Consider the following 18,557-nt stretch of genomic DNA (forward strand, 5'->3'; position numbering starts at 1 on the left):
TTCAGACCTTTCATCATGAAGCTTCTGATGATCTCTGACAAACATCTGAATAAGGTCTTTGTTTGCTTTTTGCTTTGTTTTAATCTCCCCAATTATTTTCCGCGGTTCTCTGGAGCACAGAACCAGGGGCCGAACGCTGCTCTCTGCTCCGAAGCAGCGATTCCCATGTCAGCTAAGGGGAGCTGCAGCTGTGCGAGCAGCGGGGCAGGACAGGTCTCCGAGGTTATTAGTATAAGCTTAGTCACACTCTGCAGTGACGTCCTGTTAACAACTGCGACTCAAACCAAAAAAAAAAAGAAATCTAAAAACAACACACACAAAACCCCCCAAAACCATAAAAACATACGCTCTGTGCTCTTCCCCTGGCATCTAGCAAATGAGGCAACAACAACAACTCTGCTCGGAAAAGTTCCCTGAGCTGCCTGTCAGTAACATCATACGTATTTTTTGCTTTCTACGACTACTACAACTATGACATTTTCCATGTTTTATTTTGCATATGTGATCTAGAGTTCACTTACTGTTAGATGCTGGAACAGCCATGCCCTCATGATATTTGTGGCTACTTTGGGAAAGATGCCACGCTTTTTATGTCGCTTTTTGTCCTTATCTGGATCATCATCATCACCTGTGCTGGGGGAAGCTACACTGTTGTCCAAGCCGTCACCTGTAAATATAGTGAATCAAATTTTGACTTATGCTACCTTTATATACTTCAGCCGAAGCCTGGCTTTGGGTATAAACTGCATGAATATTTAAATGAGGTATAAATTCTTTAACACCGTAATTCACCAGGGGTTGAGGGGATGGGGGGGAAGAGACATGGGGAGAGGGAGGGTCTCAGGACTGTGTCGGCCCCATTCTGGTTTATCCTGAAGGACAGCGTGACCATTTCTGCCACTGGATTCAGCACTATAACCCAAAACAAAAAGTGCTTAAAAAGAAGAAAAAAAAATTTTTTTTTTTGCAAGCATCCAGCTTGCAAAGGTGGAAACAGTGGCATTTCTTCACACTAGGTCATTTTCCAAAAATTCATCCCAGTCAGCTACTTTGGCTGAGATGGCAATTAGAAAAGTATCAACGGTGTCCCATCCCCGTGACTTGTGTGAAGCTGGGTGCCCCGTCCCACTCTGGGATGCAAAAAGAGGGGTGAATGCAGCTCTCTTGCAACATCATATTCTCTCCCCAAATTCAGAAACAACCAGAGGATTGGGGCATCGCTTATGTTGTCTTTTATAGATGTTCAACTTCCCCTGACTTTTGATGGGAGGTGGGTAGCTAACTGGCCTCCCCTCTTCCCAGCCCCAGCCTAAAGAAATTCATACTGGGATAAGCAGGTACGAATTTGACATACACCATAGGAATTAACACCCTGCTTTATGCCAGTGTGCCATATCCGTAATAGGTGTCTGCTTCCGTTAAACAACAACTGATCCAGAATGAATTTCCTTAATGCAGAGAAGGTCTCAGACAGTTCTCATCACATTAGCAACATATCTATGGGAGGACGTAACTGCGTAGCAGCCAACTTGGGTCTGGGCGGACGGGCTACAGGTCAAAGGAAAACAAAAGTTGCAGTGCCCGGCCAGTCTGCATGCAATTTTTGTTTCAAACTCTGAAAGCAGTTTATAAACAAGTCCACATAGCAAATCAGCCTTTGCATTCTCTGCACGTGGATGGAACAGTATATCCTGGCTTCTGAGGACACTGTATTTGTAGCAACATGGAGCTGTGACGTTATTAGGCAAGTGTTTTTCACACCCCTGGGCAAGAATGATCAAGAAAGTAATCTGAATTGGGCTGAATCAAAACTCTCTCTGTTAGGAATAAAAATTAAAAATAAATTAAAAAAAAAAAAAGGATGCAGACTGTCAAAATTATGATTTGTTAAACAGCCTTCAGCACCAAAAAAAAAAAAAGTTATTATTAGTGTTATATTTTTAGTACCCTACTGACCGTGGCAAATTTATAATTGTCCTTATGACTTGGCCTGTGTCTTTAATGAAATGGTAACCTTGGGTAGTTATAGAAACAAACAAGATTTTAATGAAGAAATCAGATATCCAACAAATTCTTTGAAAGCCCAGTATGTAAAAAAGGGCTTTTATACAGAGAAGCAATTCACCATATAAAATAATAATTCATAAAAGAAACATGAGCAAAGGAAACAACTCAACAGCATTTAAAATTCCACGGGCTAATCCACTTTCTGTCTGCAAGAGGCAAACAAGGAAAAGAAAAGTATTACGCATTCATTGATTAAAAATGAAAAGCTTCTAACCTAATGACACTGCCTTTCACCACCTCCCTGCAATCGTCCACCCACCCTCCTCTCCCCCACCATTTTTTTTAAAATACACTCTCTCCTCATTTCAAACCCCCTTCAGATTAATTTAGCAGGCATCGCCTCGTGCCTGACGGGAGGAGGACTCATTGATAATTTATGGAAATATCTACTATAATCCAAGGGAGATGACTTTTTTTTCCAGCTTTGTGCATCAATAGATAATCAAGGCCTTCAAGCAGCCTTAGCTTCCCATTACCTCGGGCAAGAGAATTCCTGAAAGCATGCCTCCGGGGCACCTGAATTATATCCTCCATTAGGGGAGGAAAAGCTTTCTGCATTCCACCTACAACACTCCCCAGAACCTTTCCTGTTTATTTCTGCTGTATGAAAGCGGAAGCATTAGGAACAGGATTTTTTAAGTGAAGACTTATGTAGATACAATGGAGAAACCTTTCAAGCGCGAGCCAGATCACCGCCTTCAATCCCTGGCGGTGACCTATCCCAAATAAAAGGTTTCTGTTACATCATTAGCTCAAGCCAAAAACAGCCTTGGCTTAATGCACAGTTTGTTCTTCCTACTGTTTTTAGGCAAATACTGCTACTTTACTCCCATCTGGGAGGGAAATTACACTGCTGGGCTGTAATCTAAGACAAGATTTTCATTGGAAGCAAATGCTTTCAATCCAGTGTAAATACTGGTGCATGTTCAGAAAAGCCTAAAACAATAAACCCTGGCCCCGTCCAACACAAGTTAGAGAAAGTGAAAGGCAGGGAGAGGGTAAGAAAGCACCCGGCTATCCTAAGAGCAAATGCTTCAGTAGACTTTTATAAATTGTTTAACCTCTTCCACTTTTTTTAAATGGAAAATTGATCCCGTAAAGACTGAAACCACAGAGAGAAGTCTAAATGGTCAATTGTGGATTTTAGTATTTCCATCTACTTTGCAACTCGATACACTCACCTCTGTGAGGTCTCCAGAGATTACCCCCTCCCCTTTTTCCCCCCCCCTCTTTTCCTCTTTTTAAAGATCACTAAACAAACTTGAAGCACCACTGACCAGCCACACGGTAGCAGCTACGAACCGCATTTGTAAAATGTCAGCGGCGACTCCGTTCCTGAAGTTGACTTCTCCTGCCGCCAAATGAAGGCGAACTGAAAAGGTGGAAATAATCATAGAAATGATGCTAGTCCATAAACAAGCTTACAGCCTCATTAGTATAGCGGGAGGCTCCGCTGGGTGATTTATGCTTGTTTTGCTGATGCCATGAGGAAATGCCATAGGGCAACTTTAGCCAGCTGCTAATGGTTTCTGACAGCTTCTTAGCAACTAGTGCAAGCAACGCTGTGGCGTTTGCTAGTGACAGAAACCGAAAATGTCATATTATCTTCCCATGTGTCACGAAGTCCATGTGGCAATTAACTAGTAGGCCAGTGACTGAGGGGCCAGAGGCTCTTCAAAATGGCCTGTGGCTATTCGGGGGGCAGAGCAGGCGCACCGCTCGCGTTTACCCTGCACATATGCACGGCCGTATGCGCGATCTGTATCACGCCCCCTCTGTCTTGGTCGCCGATGAGTTTGGTCCACATGGATCCTTTGTCCGTGGAGAAACTCCGGCTCGCTTTCTCTTTAGGCACGGCATGACATTATCAGAGGAACTGCAAGTAATCTGTCTTGATATGATGGTTGGAAATGGCACTTTAATTGGCAATACCTGATTCTCTGGTTTTGAGTGCTGGATCCGAAGGTGCTAGCTGTTTTTCTGCTCGCTCGCAAATTAGTCTAAAAGGATTTAAGATCACTGAAGCAGACTCGTTGCCTGTCAAATTGCTGGGAGCGCAGCGACTCTGCACAGCAACTAGACGCTATTTAAAAAAAATCCCGGAGCCTGTAAGGAGCAGGAGGAGAGCCCGGGCTCCGCACGCCCGTTCCCCAGCGAGCAAAACCAGGCGCTATATGTCAAACTGTCAAACCTTTCAGTGTGGCCGTTTGCCCTTTCAAATAATATTTAAGAATTGTTTTTACACAATTTTTTATAGGCCATGGTCTAGTGAAAGAGGCCAACCAACAAAGAAAGGAATTTGTACTACAATTCGTCCGTGGACGATTTCTTGCCAGACCTGGGCCGGTCCCCATGGAGCGAGGCAGGTGACCTGTGGCAGCTCCCTGGCTGTCGGGGAGCTCCGATTTCAAACGCCCTCAACTCCGGCGTCCCAGAGTTGCCTATTTAAGCACACCCAGGCATTTAGGCCGCGCTATCTTGTTCCTTTCAAGAAAGGATAAAGCGGCATTTATCGTATTCAGCCCTGCTGAATGGGTCAGGCCGGCCGTGCCAGCGGGGGCTCCTCTCACCGCATCCCCCTCCCCGCCGCCATCGCCTTCTACAACTTCCCTTCCCCTCCCACTCCCCCAAAAATCGGAGGCAGAAGCGGCAAAGGGCAACTGGGTTTACAGTGGCTCCTCGAGTGGGTAATGTTCTCTTTGTCCCGGGTGATCTGTTATAAACCTTTGTTGGCAAAATAGGTGCAACTGGAGAGCAACTTGGCACACGCGCTCGCCTTCAGCGGCAGTGGCCGTCGCAGGAATTAGGTGGCAATTCAAAGCCTCCTCCCTCGGTTCCACACCAAACCGAAATGAAACGTCATCATCCTCCAATGTTGGAAGGGCATAGCTAGGCAACTTTCAGTCACCCAGCTCCTAAATCCATCCTCAGGCCTCCATTCTCGGACTTCTAACATAGAAGTTGCCCAGATACGACATGAACAGTCTCAATCCCAAGTCGGGGACATTTCAGAAAGGTTGGAAATTCAGATGTCCTAAAAACCCTGTCCCTTCACTCAACTAGAAAATCCATGCCTTTGCATGTAGCTCTTCAGACTAACATCCTCGAATGATTTTAAGTGACAAGGAATCTCAATAGCAAAGTGCCAAATATAGTTTTACTACAAGTATCTTCACCAGATGCAACAGGTTATTTCTCACTGCACATAGCCCTGACCTAGGATCAAATCGGTATTTGGAGCACAAATATTTTTACATCAAAGCAAAACATACTATTCCTAAAGAGCCTGCTTCCCACACCTCTGTCACAAGATTCGAGAGAAGTTTTGGGGTTCACTGTTCAGTTTGCTGGGAGGGGGTGAGAGGAGGGCACTGGCTTCGCTGAGGTCCACCAAACCACATCAATGAACAGCACCTTCCACAGCTTTTACAGTCCACCTCTAGATAAACATCTAAATCCACTGCTTTAAGGCATTCACAGAAGAAAATGTTAAAGACACATACCCAGAAGCCCTGGAAAAGACCGAGAGCAACTTTTAAGTGGACTGGATGGCTCCACTAACAGGGGGCTAAATCAGTGTCCTCTAAAAGACTCAACGTTCCCTAAGTTGTACTTATTTTTATGTTTCCAGATCTATCCTGTTAAAAGCAGCTTCTGCCTCCTAGAAGAACTTTACGGTTTGCACTTACTTTTGCATTTAATAAGCTAATATAATTTAAATTATGTGCTGTATTTGGACAAAAACTATTGACTTCTCTACTAGACTTGTAATGTTTTTGGTGCTGTGAACTGAAACACCTAACATGATGCCCCAAAGTTTGCGGGCTTTTCAGTAGTGTGATTTTTTTAAAATTCTATCATAATTTTTTTAAAGCATTTAGATACGAGTTCCTCAAATTCCTGCTTCTGCTAGCATGAGAAATCCTACATCATCTAAGCCAAATATTTAACTGTTCACTGTCCATCCACAGCTCTGGTGGTTCCTTTCTCTTTTAACTCCTCCAAGAATCCACATCTCTTCACTAACCTTTCCAGGTAACTGGACTCGTTAGTAACTTTAAGCAACATAATGAACTAGAGAGATTTCAAGCGGGAAAATTACTTTCCTTAACCTTTCTTCAGTGCTCTGTGCTAATTTAGAGCAACTATTATAATTTCCACACCTATGTTATCCCTTGCAGAAACATATCTCCAGTTTGTTGGATACCCACATATCCACCATGCTGACTTTTTGTAAAGCAAAACAAGGCCTATGCGTGAAATGTAATTTTCCTATAAGATACAAAATTATGAACTCTCAAAAAGCAGGTCCAAAGACGCAACAAGTTTTTCTGTAAAACAAGAGCCAGAGAGAAAGGATCTGCCACAACCTACTGTTCGCAGGACTTAAAACAAGAATCGCCATTTCAGACCACCATCACTGAATGGACTCGGGCAATCAAAGAAGAGTATGGAGTTTTTTTTGAGTTTTTTAATTTGTTTCTGACACAACCAGCTCCAACACGGCTAAGGAATGTGGTGAGCAAAAGTCATACCCAAATGACTCTGACATGAGTCGGGGGGCTAATACTCACATCCACAAGTATGAGAGGACAAGTTTGCTACTCAGAATTATAGAATCATAGAATCATTAAGGTTGGAAAAGACCCTTAAGATCATCGAGTCCAACCATTAACCTAGCACTGCCAAGTCTACCACTAAACCATGTCCTCGAGCGCCACGTCTACCCTTCTTTTAAATACCTCCAGGGATGGAGACTCAACCCCTTCCCTGGGCAGCCTCTTCCAATGCCTGACTACCCTTTCGGTGAAGAAGTTTTTCCTAATATCCAACCTAAACCTCCCCTGGCGCAGCTTGAGGCCATTTCCTCTCGTCCTATCACTCGTTACTAGGGAGAAGAGACCGACCCCCACCTCGGTATAACCTCCTTTCAGGTGGCTGTAGAGAGCAATAAGGTCTCTCCTCAGCCTCCTCTTCTCCAGGCTAAACAACCCCAGCTCCCTCAGCCGCTCCTCATAAGACTTGTGCTCTAGACCCTTCACCAACTTCGTTGCCCTCCTCTGGACATGCTCCAGCACCTCGATGTCCTTCTTGTAGTGAGGGGCCCAAAACTGAGCACAGTACTCGAGGTGCGGCCTCACCAGTGCCGAGTACAGGGGCACTATCACTGCCCTGGTCCTGCTGGCCACACTATTCCTGATACAAGCCAGGATGCCATTGGCCCTCTTGGCCACCTGAACACACTGCTGGCTCATGTTCAGGCGGCTGTCAACCACACCCCCAGGTCCTCTTCCGCCAGGCAGCTCTCCAGCCACTCCTCCCCAAGCCTGTAGAGTTGTATGGAGTTGTTGTGACCCAAGTGCAGGACGCAGCACTGAGCCTTGTTGAATCTCATACAGTTGGCCCTGGCTCAGCGATCCAGCCTGTCCAGGTCCCTCTGTAGGGCCTTCCTGCCCTCCAGCAGATCGACACTTCCTCCCAACTTGGTGTCATCCGCAAACTTACTGAGGGTGCACTCAATCCCCTCATCCAGATCATCAATGAAGATACTGAACAGGACCAGCCCCAACACTGAGCCCTGGGGAACACCACTCGTGACCGGCTGCCAACTGGATTTGACTCCATTCACCACCACTCTCTGGGCTCGGCCGTCCAGCCAGTTTTTAACCCAGCGCAGAGTGCACTTATCCAAGCCGTGAGCAGCTGGCTTCTCCAGGAGAATGCTGTGGGAGACAGCGTCAAAGGCCTTACTAAAGTCCAAGTAGACAACATCCACAGCCTTCCCCTCATCCACTAAGCGGGTCACCTTATTACAGAAAGAGACCCAGTTACTGAAGCAGGACCTCCCTTTCATAAACCCGTGCTGGCTGAGCCTGATTCCCCGGCCATTGCACACGTGCCATGTAATGGCACTCAAGATGATCTGCTCCATGACTTTCCCCAGCACTGAGGTCAGGCTGACAGGCCCGTAGCTCCCCAGCTACTCCTTTTGTCCTTTCTTGTAGCGGGGTATCACATTTGCTAACTTCCAGTCATCTGGGACATCCCCGGTTGACCAGGGCTGCTGATAAAATGACGGAGAGTGGCTTGGCAAGCTCCTCTGCCAGCTCCCTCAGTATCCTCGGGTGGATTCCGTCTGGCCCATAGACTTGTGGGCATCCAGGCGGAGGAGCAGGTCGGTGACTGCCACCTCTTCGACAACTGGGGCTTCATTCTGCATCCTATCTCCAACTCCCAGCTCAGGGGCCTGAAAACACCGAGGATGACCAGTCTGACTATTAAAGATTGAGGCAAAGAAGGCATTAAGTACCTCAGCCTTCTCCTCATCCTTCATGGCAATGTTTCCCTCTGCATCCAACAAAGGAGGGAGATTCTCCCTGGCCCTCCTTTTGTCGCTGATGTATTTGTAGAAACATTTTTTGTTATCTTTAACGGCGGTGGCCAGATTAAGTTCTAGCTGGGCCTTCGCCTTTCTAATCTTCTCCCTGCATAACCTCACAACATCCTTGTAGTCCTCCTGAGTCGCCACAAATGATCATTCCTCCTTACAGCAAGGTGGGGAAGGAGGCAAGCTGAGCAGCACAGGGAGCCAAGGGCTCAGATATGCCAGGAGAGAGCTGGAAGACACAGTCTGGGGATGCATGCCCAGCTGGTAATCCAAGTTGTACCTATTTGCTGAGGAGAACTAGAAGTTTTGACATGAAAAGGCCCATCAGTTTAGAAGATTTCCCAAAAATATATTATTTTAAAATTTACATGTGTATATGCACATATATATTGCACATGTAACATTAGCCCACTGTGACTGCTCTCAACCTGCCAATGCCCAAGCAAGGGCTGACGATAGGGCTACAAGCAAAACGGTACTTCAGAAAGCTTAAAGTAACTGTGCAATTTCTTTATCAGGAAAAACTTTTTCTATCAGTTTGGATCCATGATTAGTAAGATGTGATGGAAGTGCCCACTCCAGGAGTTCCTGAGGTCAATGGCAATCATCTCAGCACATTGAATGGCCTACAGAACAGGCCCAAAAATGATTTACAACGATGATGTAGGTCTGCTTGTGAATTTGAAACGTGGTGTTGATGAGGGACCGATTTTTTTTTTCTTATTTCTTAAGGAAAAAGCCTTCTCAAATATATTTAATAAAAAGTTAATGAGGAACAACAAGGTTGAAAATGAGCATTAGCAAGGAACAAATACCATGTGTTTGGGTTTGCACGCATCTCTTACGGAGATGCGGTGCATGTTTCATGCAAGGATTCAGACCATGACATAAACAGTAGGAGGCTGTCAGTCACAGATAGTATCCATATTTACAAGATACCAAAGGAAACATTTGCAGAAATATCCTACACAAATACCCATAGATGGAGTAACCTGGACAAGTATAAATTATACTCTGGCATTTGACAAATTTTCAAAGTTTTTTTCTTGAGTCATTGTACTTTGTTCTTTAGAGACAGGAGCACCTTTTTCTAGTAACTTGATTCTCCTTTTTGACTTGAATTCCCTTCAGGCAAGCAATGAGCAAATTAGCTGTCTACGCAAAGAGTAAAAACAGCATTGATGAATAGGGGGGAAAACCCCACAGATTTTACTCATTTTCATTTGTTTGGCAGCTTTTTACAGCTGAAACGAAGGAAACCTCTTTTCCTGCACAACGTAGCACTTCTTAATGGGGTTCACAAAACTCTGGTATTATGGGTAAGTTGTGTGATATTTCTGGAGTCGTGCATCTATGCGCTGAATAAAATATTAAAAAGAAAGCAATTCATTGTAAGGGAAGCAAACAACTTTCTGCTGCCAGCAACAGAAGTTTACTTTGAGCAGTTGGAAGCAAATACCCTACAGAAAAGTATCTGGTTAAACAGAAAAACATCCCGCTTTAACCAAGAATGGTAAAAAGCTTAAACAGTTGTGTTTTTTTTTTCCTTAACTTAAAAGCCAGCATGATGACCCTACCACTTCTTGGGAAAAGCTGTTTTTCAGCCATTCTCTCATTTTGTTCAAATATAGGTCTTTTTTTTGAAACGTATTCTCTCCATCCTCAGCTGGAGAGCTGGCCCTCCCAGCTCTGGGTCCCACCAGTTGTGTTCTCCATGAGAAGTCAACCGCATACGGTTGAGACGCAGGTAAATCCACCGGTGGATTAGGTCGGTCTTACTCCCTTGCAAAGCAGGAGCACAAGAAGCAGCAGAAGGAGCACGGGACTGCTCTGCCATGGCGGAAATATGCCCAACTAATAACCCAAATGGCCACAAGGTCAACTTCTGTAAATCTCTATAGCTCCTTAACAACTGGCTCTATCTTTGTGTTTATCCAGCTCCTAAGACACTTGACTCTTGGACTGAGCACAAGCAGCTATAAGAGGCTCAAAGCAAAGATCAGAGGCATATTACGTATAAACTAAGGGACACATTATCTGTAGAAACAGTTTATTCCAGTGGAGCATTTAAACCGGCTTCCTTCCCTAAACACAGCTAAACTACCCTGAACCCTGCTTGCATGCCTGCTCCAGAGGAGATGATGCTGTAGGTTTCACATTGTACAACAGAAAATATGTGCCAAAACCTTGACACTGTCCAAATGATTCAAAATTAGGTTCTTCTATTGAAAAAAAGTTTTTTAAAAAAATTCATTGTTGGGCAAGACAAACCAAAATGCTTGGGATTATTGAACCAAATGAAAGCATTTTCTTTTGGGCCAATTCAAGACTAACCAATGCTGGCCCAAGCTGCAGCCTGAACTATAGTTCAGATGCTGTTTGCCCCAAATCCTCTTTTGCAGGGCTGGTTCCCATACATCATGGGAGTCATATAACCATAATGAATGGGAGAGAATTAGTCTAGATGTGGCTCAGGCAAGTGAAGACTCATGACCTACCAAGTCCACATGAGATACTTCCTATTGGAAGTTCCCATGTGGTTTGTGTCAAGTGGAAAGGTTCTTGCTGATACACAATGTATTTTCTTCTATTCCTGTCACCCATTTTAAAGTGGTATCAAAACGAATAAATTATTTTTTTCCCTCTCCCTAGTTCATTAGTAACATCTGACAATGAAAACCAAGACATGATTGAAAGAAAACTAACATTAAACTCCACCTTGCATGCCATGGCGGCATCACATACTGTATTTCCTCAGATACAGTGGTCACTTTGCAACTACAGAAGGCAAAATTAAAAGGGATGAGAATAAACCACGCCCCCATCTCATCTACCTTTCCTCCTTTGACAGTAACAACATCTCAGCTGCCATTGCCTATGCTTCAAAAAACCACCCATCATCTCACACAACCTTATAAAGATCCACTTGCTGCAGCCATTACTCCAGGAAATCATAGCCGCTGAAACCTCTTGATTAGGCAGTTAGCAAAAAGACACCTGGCTTTGAACTTAAGGCACAAATCAATTATTTCTTTGTACTTAAAACAAGAGGAAGACAATTTTGATTTGTTATGGCAGACTAATCGAAACACCCTTCTGAGGCAGCCAGGTGGTTCCCAATGCAGGAACCTGTATCTCACAGCTATGGAAAGGAGGGCAGAGAAGAGGGCTGGCCACGTCCACCTAGAAGAACCGTTTTTACAAGGTGTCTTTGAGGTCCGGTGGAAATTAGATACCTGCGTGGTGGCCTAAACTACTGGGCAGAGTGGGGAGAATGACAAGGCCTCAGGAACCTTCCAGTACCTGGGCTCCATATGGGCAGGGCAGGAGTTGGACCCAAAATACTTACGCTCCTCTTTTCTAAGCAAATGTTAGAAATATTTGCAATCATGACTGAATGGACGGCATTTAGACCACAGTGTGAGTTTCCTCCCCTCGCCCTGCCCTAGCACTGCCTGGGACGCTCAGAAGAAGCCTGCCTTGCTCTCCAAACACAAAACCTTATGTTACCACGTGCGTAATCAGCTCAGGAAAAACCACCTTAATTACAAAATACACAACCCTCTTTCAGACCTTTTAAAGGAAGGGCATAGACAGAATTAATAATGTTTTTCTTATGCTGTCCCCACTGCTCCTTGCTGCCCAGTGCCCTAAATCCACTGCTCTTGTTCTTCCAGCAAAAGCCAGTCACTCTGGAGGGCCCGTGACAATAGGGGGAGGCTGCTCCTCGGGAAGGAGGTGCAGAAGCCAAAAGCAGATAAGTAGATTTGACAGAGCCAAGCTCACACAAAATTTTCTTCCACTTGACTGTCCCTCTCCAACACAAAAGGCAAATCTGCTCTGACGAGGTGGCGCTTAAAAAAAGGCCACAATGGGAAAAACAAACCTGAAGTCGGGCTTTAGAGCGAAGGCGCGGTGGCGTCGGTGCTGGCTGCCAGCGGGCAGGCATGCTGCTGTTGCTGCACGGCTCCTGCTGCCCTCCGCTTGGCACGGTGAGCAGGACAGGGGCAGTTTCAGAAAACATCTCCCACCACCTTTCCTGCAGCTCATGTGGGCAGCATCTGGTAGAACGTGGCACTAGAGACGGAGGGCACCCATGGGTGTCATTCTGCACCAACCGAAGCACAACTGCTAGTGGTAGCTGGGCTAAACTTTGCTCGGGCTCATCTACACAAAAGAAAGCAAGCCCCAATTTGGGTAGGATGCAGCAGCGGTTGCTGGAGAAGAGGGCTGCTCGCTCTGCCCAGACTTTCCTTGCTCTACACAGTTGGGAAGGATCAAGCCATGACCGCTGTGGTGCTTAGGTCATTAATTCCCCTTCTGCTACAACCACTTCCCCCAAAAAAGTGGAATCTACTTTCCCACCTCCGCTAACACCCCTTGGGTGCAGGGAGGTGGGGTGGCACCATGGCCAGGTTGGGGTACAAGCCCTGCACATCCAGGCAGCTGGCATGAATCCAGCCCCCATGGCAGAGCCTGAAAACTCAGAGGCCTTGGAGAGCCCTTTGGTGGAATAATGGTGATGAGGAGGTGGTCTTGACCCTGTTCCTCGTGGTTGGGCACTGGCCACCAGGCTCAGCACCAAAGCTGAGCTCCCTTCATGGTCCACCCCAGGGGCATGCAGGCCCTGACAGCCCTTTCAGACAGTTCAGTCCTACTAAGTTAGCACGTCCCCTTTGGCCGCAGCTTAATGTATTCATGTCACTGCTATGTTTTCTCGTTTCCTACGACTTTCTGTCACAGCTTCTGGTGTTTTGCTGTTTGTTTTACAGTGCAGTTATAGGTTAGGGTTTTTTTTTTTTCCCAAATTAAAACAAACAAACAACAAACCCAAATGCAAATCATCCAGGAACAAACAGATGTCAGAGAGTCCAAAACACACACTGAAGGTGAAAGCAAAGTCAGATCAATTCTGGACGCGTATAAACTTCCCCTGAATATCACCTACAGGTGCACACGTACCTTATTTTTACCTCCATCTTCCATCACTACATATTCCTAGAGATCAGCTACCCGGGATTACTTTGAATAGGCAAACTGATGGGAGGAAAGGGAAAAACTTCTGGTGCACTCCAGAGTTTGAGTATTATTTATGTCACTACACCTAGCGGCATCAAAGTTGGGAAACCACTGTGAGAGGGATGAAGGATGGGAAGGAGGTAACTCGGCCATTTCCAATTCATCTCTCTAACTCCATTCCTTCGCAATAAGAGTGCTTAATCAAAATCCCACAGAAAGCTCAAAGCAAAGCTCGGTTATAGCAAAAAGCCATCCAGTGTCTTAAAAAAAAACCAAAAAACCACCAACTTCAAACATCCTTCAAAAAGCAAGTCAAAAAGATTTCTGGTGTTTCTTTTTCAATTCGCACCATTTGTCATTATCCCTAATAGCAACAGTAGTAGAAGCGGGTAGAAAGAAAAAAACATGTGTTTTTAGTAATGTGATGTACTTTAAATGACATGAATGAGTAACCAAGGAAGTTAAAGAAAACCTCAGGTTCTGTCAGGCTAAAAACCACAGGCATCAGCTTCCCCTACGCAGGTATAGACCACATGGAAGAATAGTCTTGCTTTTCGGGTGAAGCAACCTCATCCTTGTTGAAAGAGCTGAGGACCTTGTCTCGCCCCTTCCACCCACCGGTGATGGAAGAGGACTCTCATCTGCCCAGCCCACCACTTAATCTGTCTCCTCCTGGGGCAGCCTGGCAGTGCCTACAAAGTCACCAGCTTCACCTTCAAAATGGTCCTGCCAAATATCCCATTGCTCAGATGGTACCATCTCAGTGGAGGTTACCAAGGAATATATTTATTTCTACTGTGTACCCCTTGCCCCAACTTTCAAGACGTGCTTCTCAACTGATGTGCAAGGATACACTGCGCACACACAGCCAGCCCACGCTGCTCCTGGTTAAACATCAGCAATGTCCCCGTGCCCTTCTTGTACGTGCAGTATCAGCTAGAAAGGTTTCATAAGAACTGGCTGCCACACTAAGGAAAAGGCTGACTTTTCTGAGCATCCTGTAAATGCTGCGAAAAGAGAAGAATGGAAATTAAATGGAAGGAGCAACCTGGCAAGAAGAAGGGGAAAACAGGAGTCCTTGGCTCAAAGGAGAGAGCTGACCACACTCTTAGCTCTGCCTTCATCTATAGAAGATGTTTGCTTTTTTAAATCTTGGAAAAAATGTGGTGTGTGAGCTAAGTTGGTCTCTAAGCAGATTTAACTTGGGTGACCTGAACTTACTCTGCAGATCACCATAGGTCTCTCTGACCTTGGCAGTGACACAAGGATCGTATTTTCTCATGGCTGAATTACTCTGGAATAATTCTGCCAATGTATTAGGCATAAATAGCCTTTTATTTAGCATTGGGCAAATATGTTCTCTCTTTCTGCCTCTCGCCTTCCCAGACAAAATCTATTTATTGGGATAAGGAAAACCCCACCCTTCATTAAGGTCTGGGTACACATCTTGAGGGCCAGACAGAAGAGTGGCTGCTTCATGCTCATAGCTATGTATTTTCAGACATTGCCTTCAGCAAGATGGATTTTGGAGTTAACCGGAAGATTTGTTGCTTTTGATTGGAGTGGTCAGTCTGCATATTTGCAGATGAACATACAAGTATCTTCAGACACAAAGGAGGGGGAATATACGGATTGATAGTGGGAAGGTTCAGCTTTGGTCGCCAAAACAGAAAACACGATCCTTGCTGTACATCTACATGTAAGTGAGGATCAGCTCTACTAAAACCAGCCAGGCTGCACTGAGATAAGCAAAAAAAAAAAAAAAAAAAATCCACACCTTGGTCTTGCAGAAAATTGACCAGTTTGGAAAGACCAGGTAAACAGCGTGTTCTTGGACAAGAGTCAGCACAGTTTGGATGATGTAGACCTTTCCATTCAAGAGTTGCACTGTTTTTTGCGTCTGGTCACTTGAGGTCACACCACAGAGCTCTGAGGCTCTGCAGAAGCCCTGCACGCTTCCTCCCTATGACAGAGGTGGCTAACGTGGCTATTAAAATCAGTTGTTATTCTGATGCCACCTGATTCTTAATTGCTAAAGGAATGGGGACTGAAACCACAGAAAGGACTTTCTGGCACTGGCTAAGGAAGTATCAGTTTTTGAGGTCAGAATAACATCCCTTAAAAATATGAATCAGAGCGGTCCTTTCATGCTGCATCTTGATAAAGGCAGGCAAAACATTAGCAGACTATTTTGATGAAGACCAGGATAGTTTTGTAATATATATACAGACACACACTCAGACGTGCATAAAAAGGAAAGAAAATACTTGCAACGCCGTATTCAAATTATCTTGTGACAGTCAAATAAATCCTAGTAAATACTATTTCCAGTTTTCACCATCACTCTGAATGAGAGTCTCTTCTAATAAACTCATCGCATGTTGAGCGAAATGGAAACACAATTTTCCAACTGTTTGTAAACTGCTTGCTTCATCCGTACACAACGTTTGCTGTACGGCTGACCACTTGCAACCTGCAGGCAACTCTTAAGACTGGGTCACCAAAGCTTCCCAGGCAGAAAAAGAAGTCTCCAGTCACACATTTGCACTCTTTCCCATTGCAGTGTCAGAGCAATAATCACCGATGCCAAAACTGGCGATTCTCTTGAGACTGGAAAATGCTTTCACAACTATCTGCCAGTTATCTGAACAGTTGCCAACAATGCCAGCCTCTGACCCATTGCTAATCACGCTGCCGTTTTCTATGCAAAGCAACTTTGAGTTTTGTCATTTATTTTAACTGCCTGACCAGCTTCACCTGCAATTTGTGGTTTAGGCAGATGAGAAGGGAAGACAGAGATTTTCATCTGTAGTCACCAGTTGAAATTCAAAGTTCAGCTGAAAGGCATTCTTACTTATACCTTATTTAACGGCTTCTATGCAGAAGACTTTGACACAACAACCATATTGGCAATGAATATGATCTCAGCAGTGACCTGAGCAAGGAAAAATAGACCTGGAAAGGGCAATACGCTCTTGTCTGTAAGACCACGTGGAGGCTCCCCCTTATGCTCACCTCTCACCAGCCCAGGTGGCTTTCTGCACATCCGAGGTTGCACGTGAACCTCGTGCAAGAGCATGCAAGGAGAGGCTCAGGACAGCGGGTGCTGTACGTGTTAGCTCAAAGATGACATGAGTTTCTATGCCCCATGGTACAGAGAAAGATGTAAATAAGGATGCTGAAGTCTCAAAGCAGTCAACAAACATGCTGGAAAGCACAACCTTCCGAGGCGCTGCAGGGATCTGTGCAGGTTAGGACTCCGGTGGGGCAAGCAGAACAGCTCATGAGGAAGCCTCCGCCAGGACATCCCTGGAAGCACCTCACTCAGCTCCCTTCCCCAGGTTTACCCTGGAGAGCCATCCCTCAAGATCCCAGATAAGGCATGCTGACAAGGTGCTGAATGAAAGCCCGCACTGTCGCTGCCAGTAACCTGCCCTCCCTCCATGCCTGCAAACCTCCAGCACTCGAAACCCAGCACCATCCCCAACCTTTGCACTCACAGCTTCCCAAGGAAGCAAGCCCTGAATTTCACGTTTCTGGGGCACAGCAGGGTCACGGTGCACAATCGGGAGATATTTTTTAGGACAGCATCCAAAGGGGACTTCCTTCTTTTGACATGAAAATAAGAGTTTGATATTCTGCATAAAAATTATTAAAACCCTCCTCCACCTCATCTGCTAGTGAGGATTGCTACAAATATGACTACAAAACAAAGAGGACAAATGAGCCTTTTTGAATGCTTATTAGTGCGTTTAAATGGACCAAATGTGCATCTTGTTAGTTTGGAGTGGAAGTAGGTTTAACTCTGGTTTTACATTTAAAAGGAGACAAGGCCAGTGTGTGGAGACAAGTCCCAATGGCTACCACACCAGCAGACAAAGGACCCCATGCCCAAACAGCACAACAAAGCGAAGCCCTGAGGTGTTTGAACATGGCCATTCCTACCACATCAACTCAGCAACAGGTTTCGTTTCAAGGCTTCACTCACGGCACCTTTCATCTCACAAAAGACCTCAATGTCGTTCAGTTGAAAGTTGAGCAAAGTGTTGCTACTGAGTTTCACAAGCCCCATCCATCAGGTTTTGTATTTAGGTCCCCAGCTCCCAGAGTCATGTGAAAATCTTCCACCAAAAATACACACACACTGATGAAGCAAGCAACGTCCCGATGGCAGAGAAAGCTTGAAACCTGGCCTCCTGAGAGCAAAGTATGGGAATACAAATGCTTCCCCCCCCCCCCCCCCCCCCGAGTAATATTAAAATATAAATCTCTTTTTCTATGCACGTCAAGATTTTTGAACACTTCAGATCACCAATACAGGTTAGCAAAACCGACAACTTTCATGAGATGCTCAGGCCAGCATGTTCAGGAGCTGCAGACGACATGGCCTCACCCACACACGCAACGCCCGAGCCCGCTCCCCTCATCTTCAGCAGTACAAAACACTATGTTCTGCTTCTCCACACAGAGCAAAAATTTCCTTCCTAAAGAAATGACGAGTTTCAGCACAGGTTCATCCCTCCTTACGCTAAGCATTGAAGTCAGACTGCCAAGTGCCTGAGCGAGGCGATTAGTCCTCCCCGAGCCCTTCCACAGTGAATGGAGAGAAACAGAAACTCTCCAGAGGGAAATTCAGGATCGAGATGACTACAAGAATATGCGCGCTATTAGCTTTGAATACTGCACAAAACAGTAAAAACTTACAAGCAGCGAGGCTATGGCCAGGCAATGATGGCTAATGAAGGCTGACTATGCCCGTCTCTGTTTCTAAACAAGATCTAGACTTCAGGGCCCCTTCTAAAATTACTCAGGATGGAAAAGCTGAATTTAGCTCCCATCCATCACCTTATCATGAGGATACAACCTCATGCTTCCTGCCACTGAGAATCTGGGAAAATGCAAAATTCTACCTCTTATCATCAAATCAGAATCAATTTCTTCTTCCTCTTTTGCCTTACTTGAGGGGGAAAAAAAAAGCCCTCCTTGAGAGATAGCTAAATTTATGTCTTACCAAACTGAATGTAAATGCGAGAAACAGGAAGCTTTTACTTGGAAACTGGAATTTCAGGCACTCAGGGGCAAA

At 45.2% G+C, this 18,557-nt stretch overlaps 1 protein-coding gene across 8 annotated transcripts in view; it reads right to left on the reverse strand.

Annotated features, from left to right (window-relative positions):
* The window catches only part of MEIS1 (Meis homeobox 1), a 234,056-nt gene that overhangs the window by 51,680 nt on the left and 163,819 nt on the right, over positions 1-18,557 (reverse strand). For all 8 annotated transcript variants that reach the window (XM_087775860.1, XM_087775864.1, XM_087775859.1 and 5 more), the window contains one exon: positions 522-667. In XM_087775860.1, the coding sequence (XP_087631986.1) occupies positions 522-667 (146 nt within the window). The remainder of the gene's footprint in view (positions 1-521; positions 668-18,557) is intronic.

Source organism: Nipponia nippon, unplaced genomic scaffold (assembly GCF_047370975.1).
Source record: "Nipponia nippon isolate SJK-2023a ecotype South Korea unplaced genomic scaffold, ASM4737097v1 scaffold_4, whole genome shotgun sequence".
In the NCBI taxonomy this organism is placed as follows: Eukaryota; Metazoa; Chordata; class Aves; order Pelecaniformes; family Threskiornithidae; genus Nipponia; species Nipponia nippon.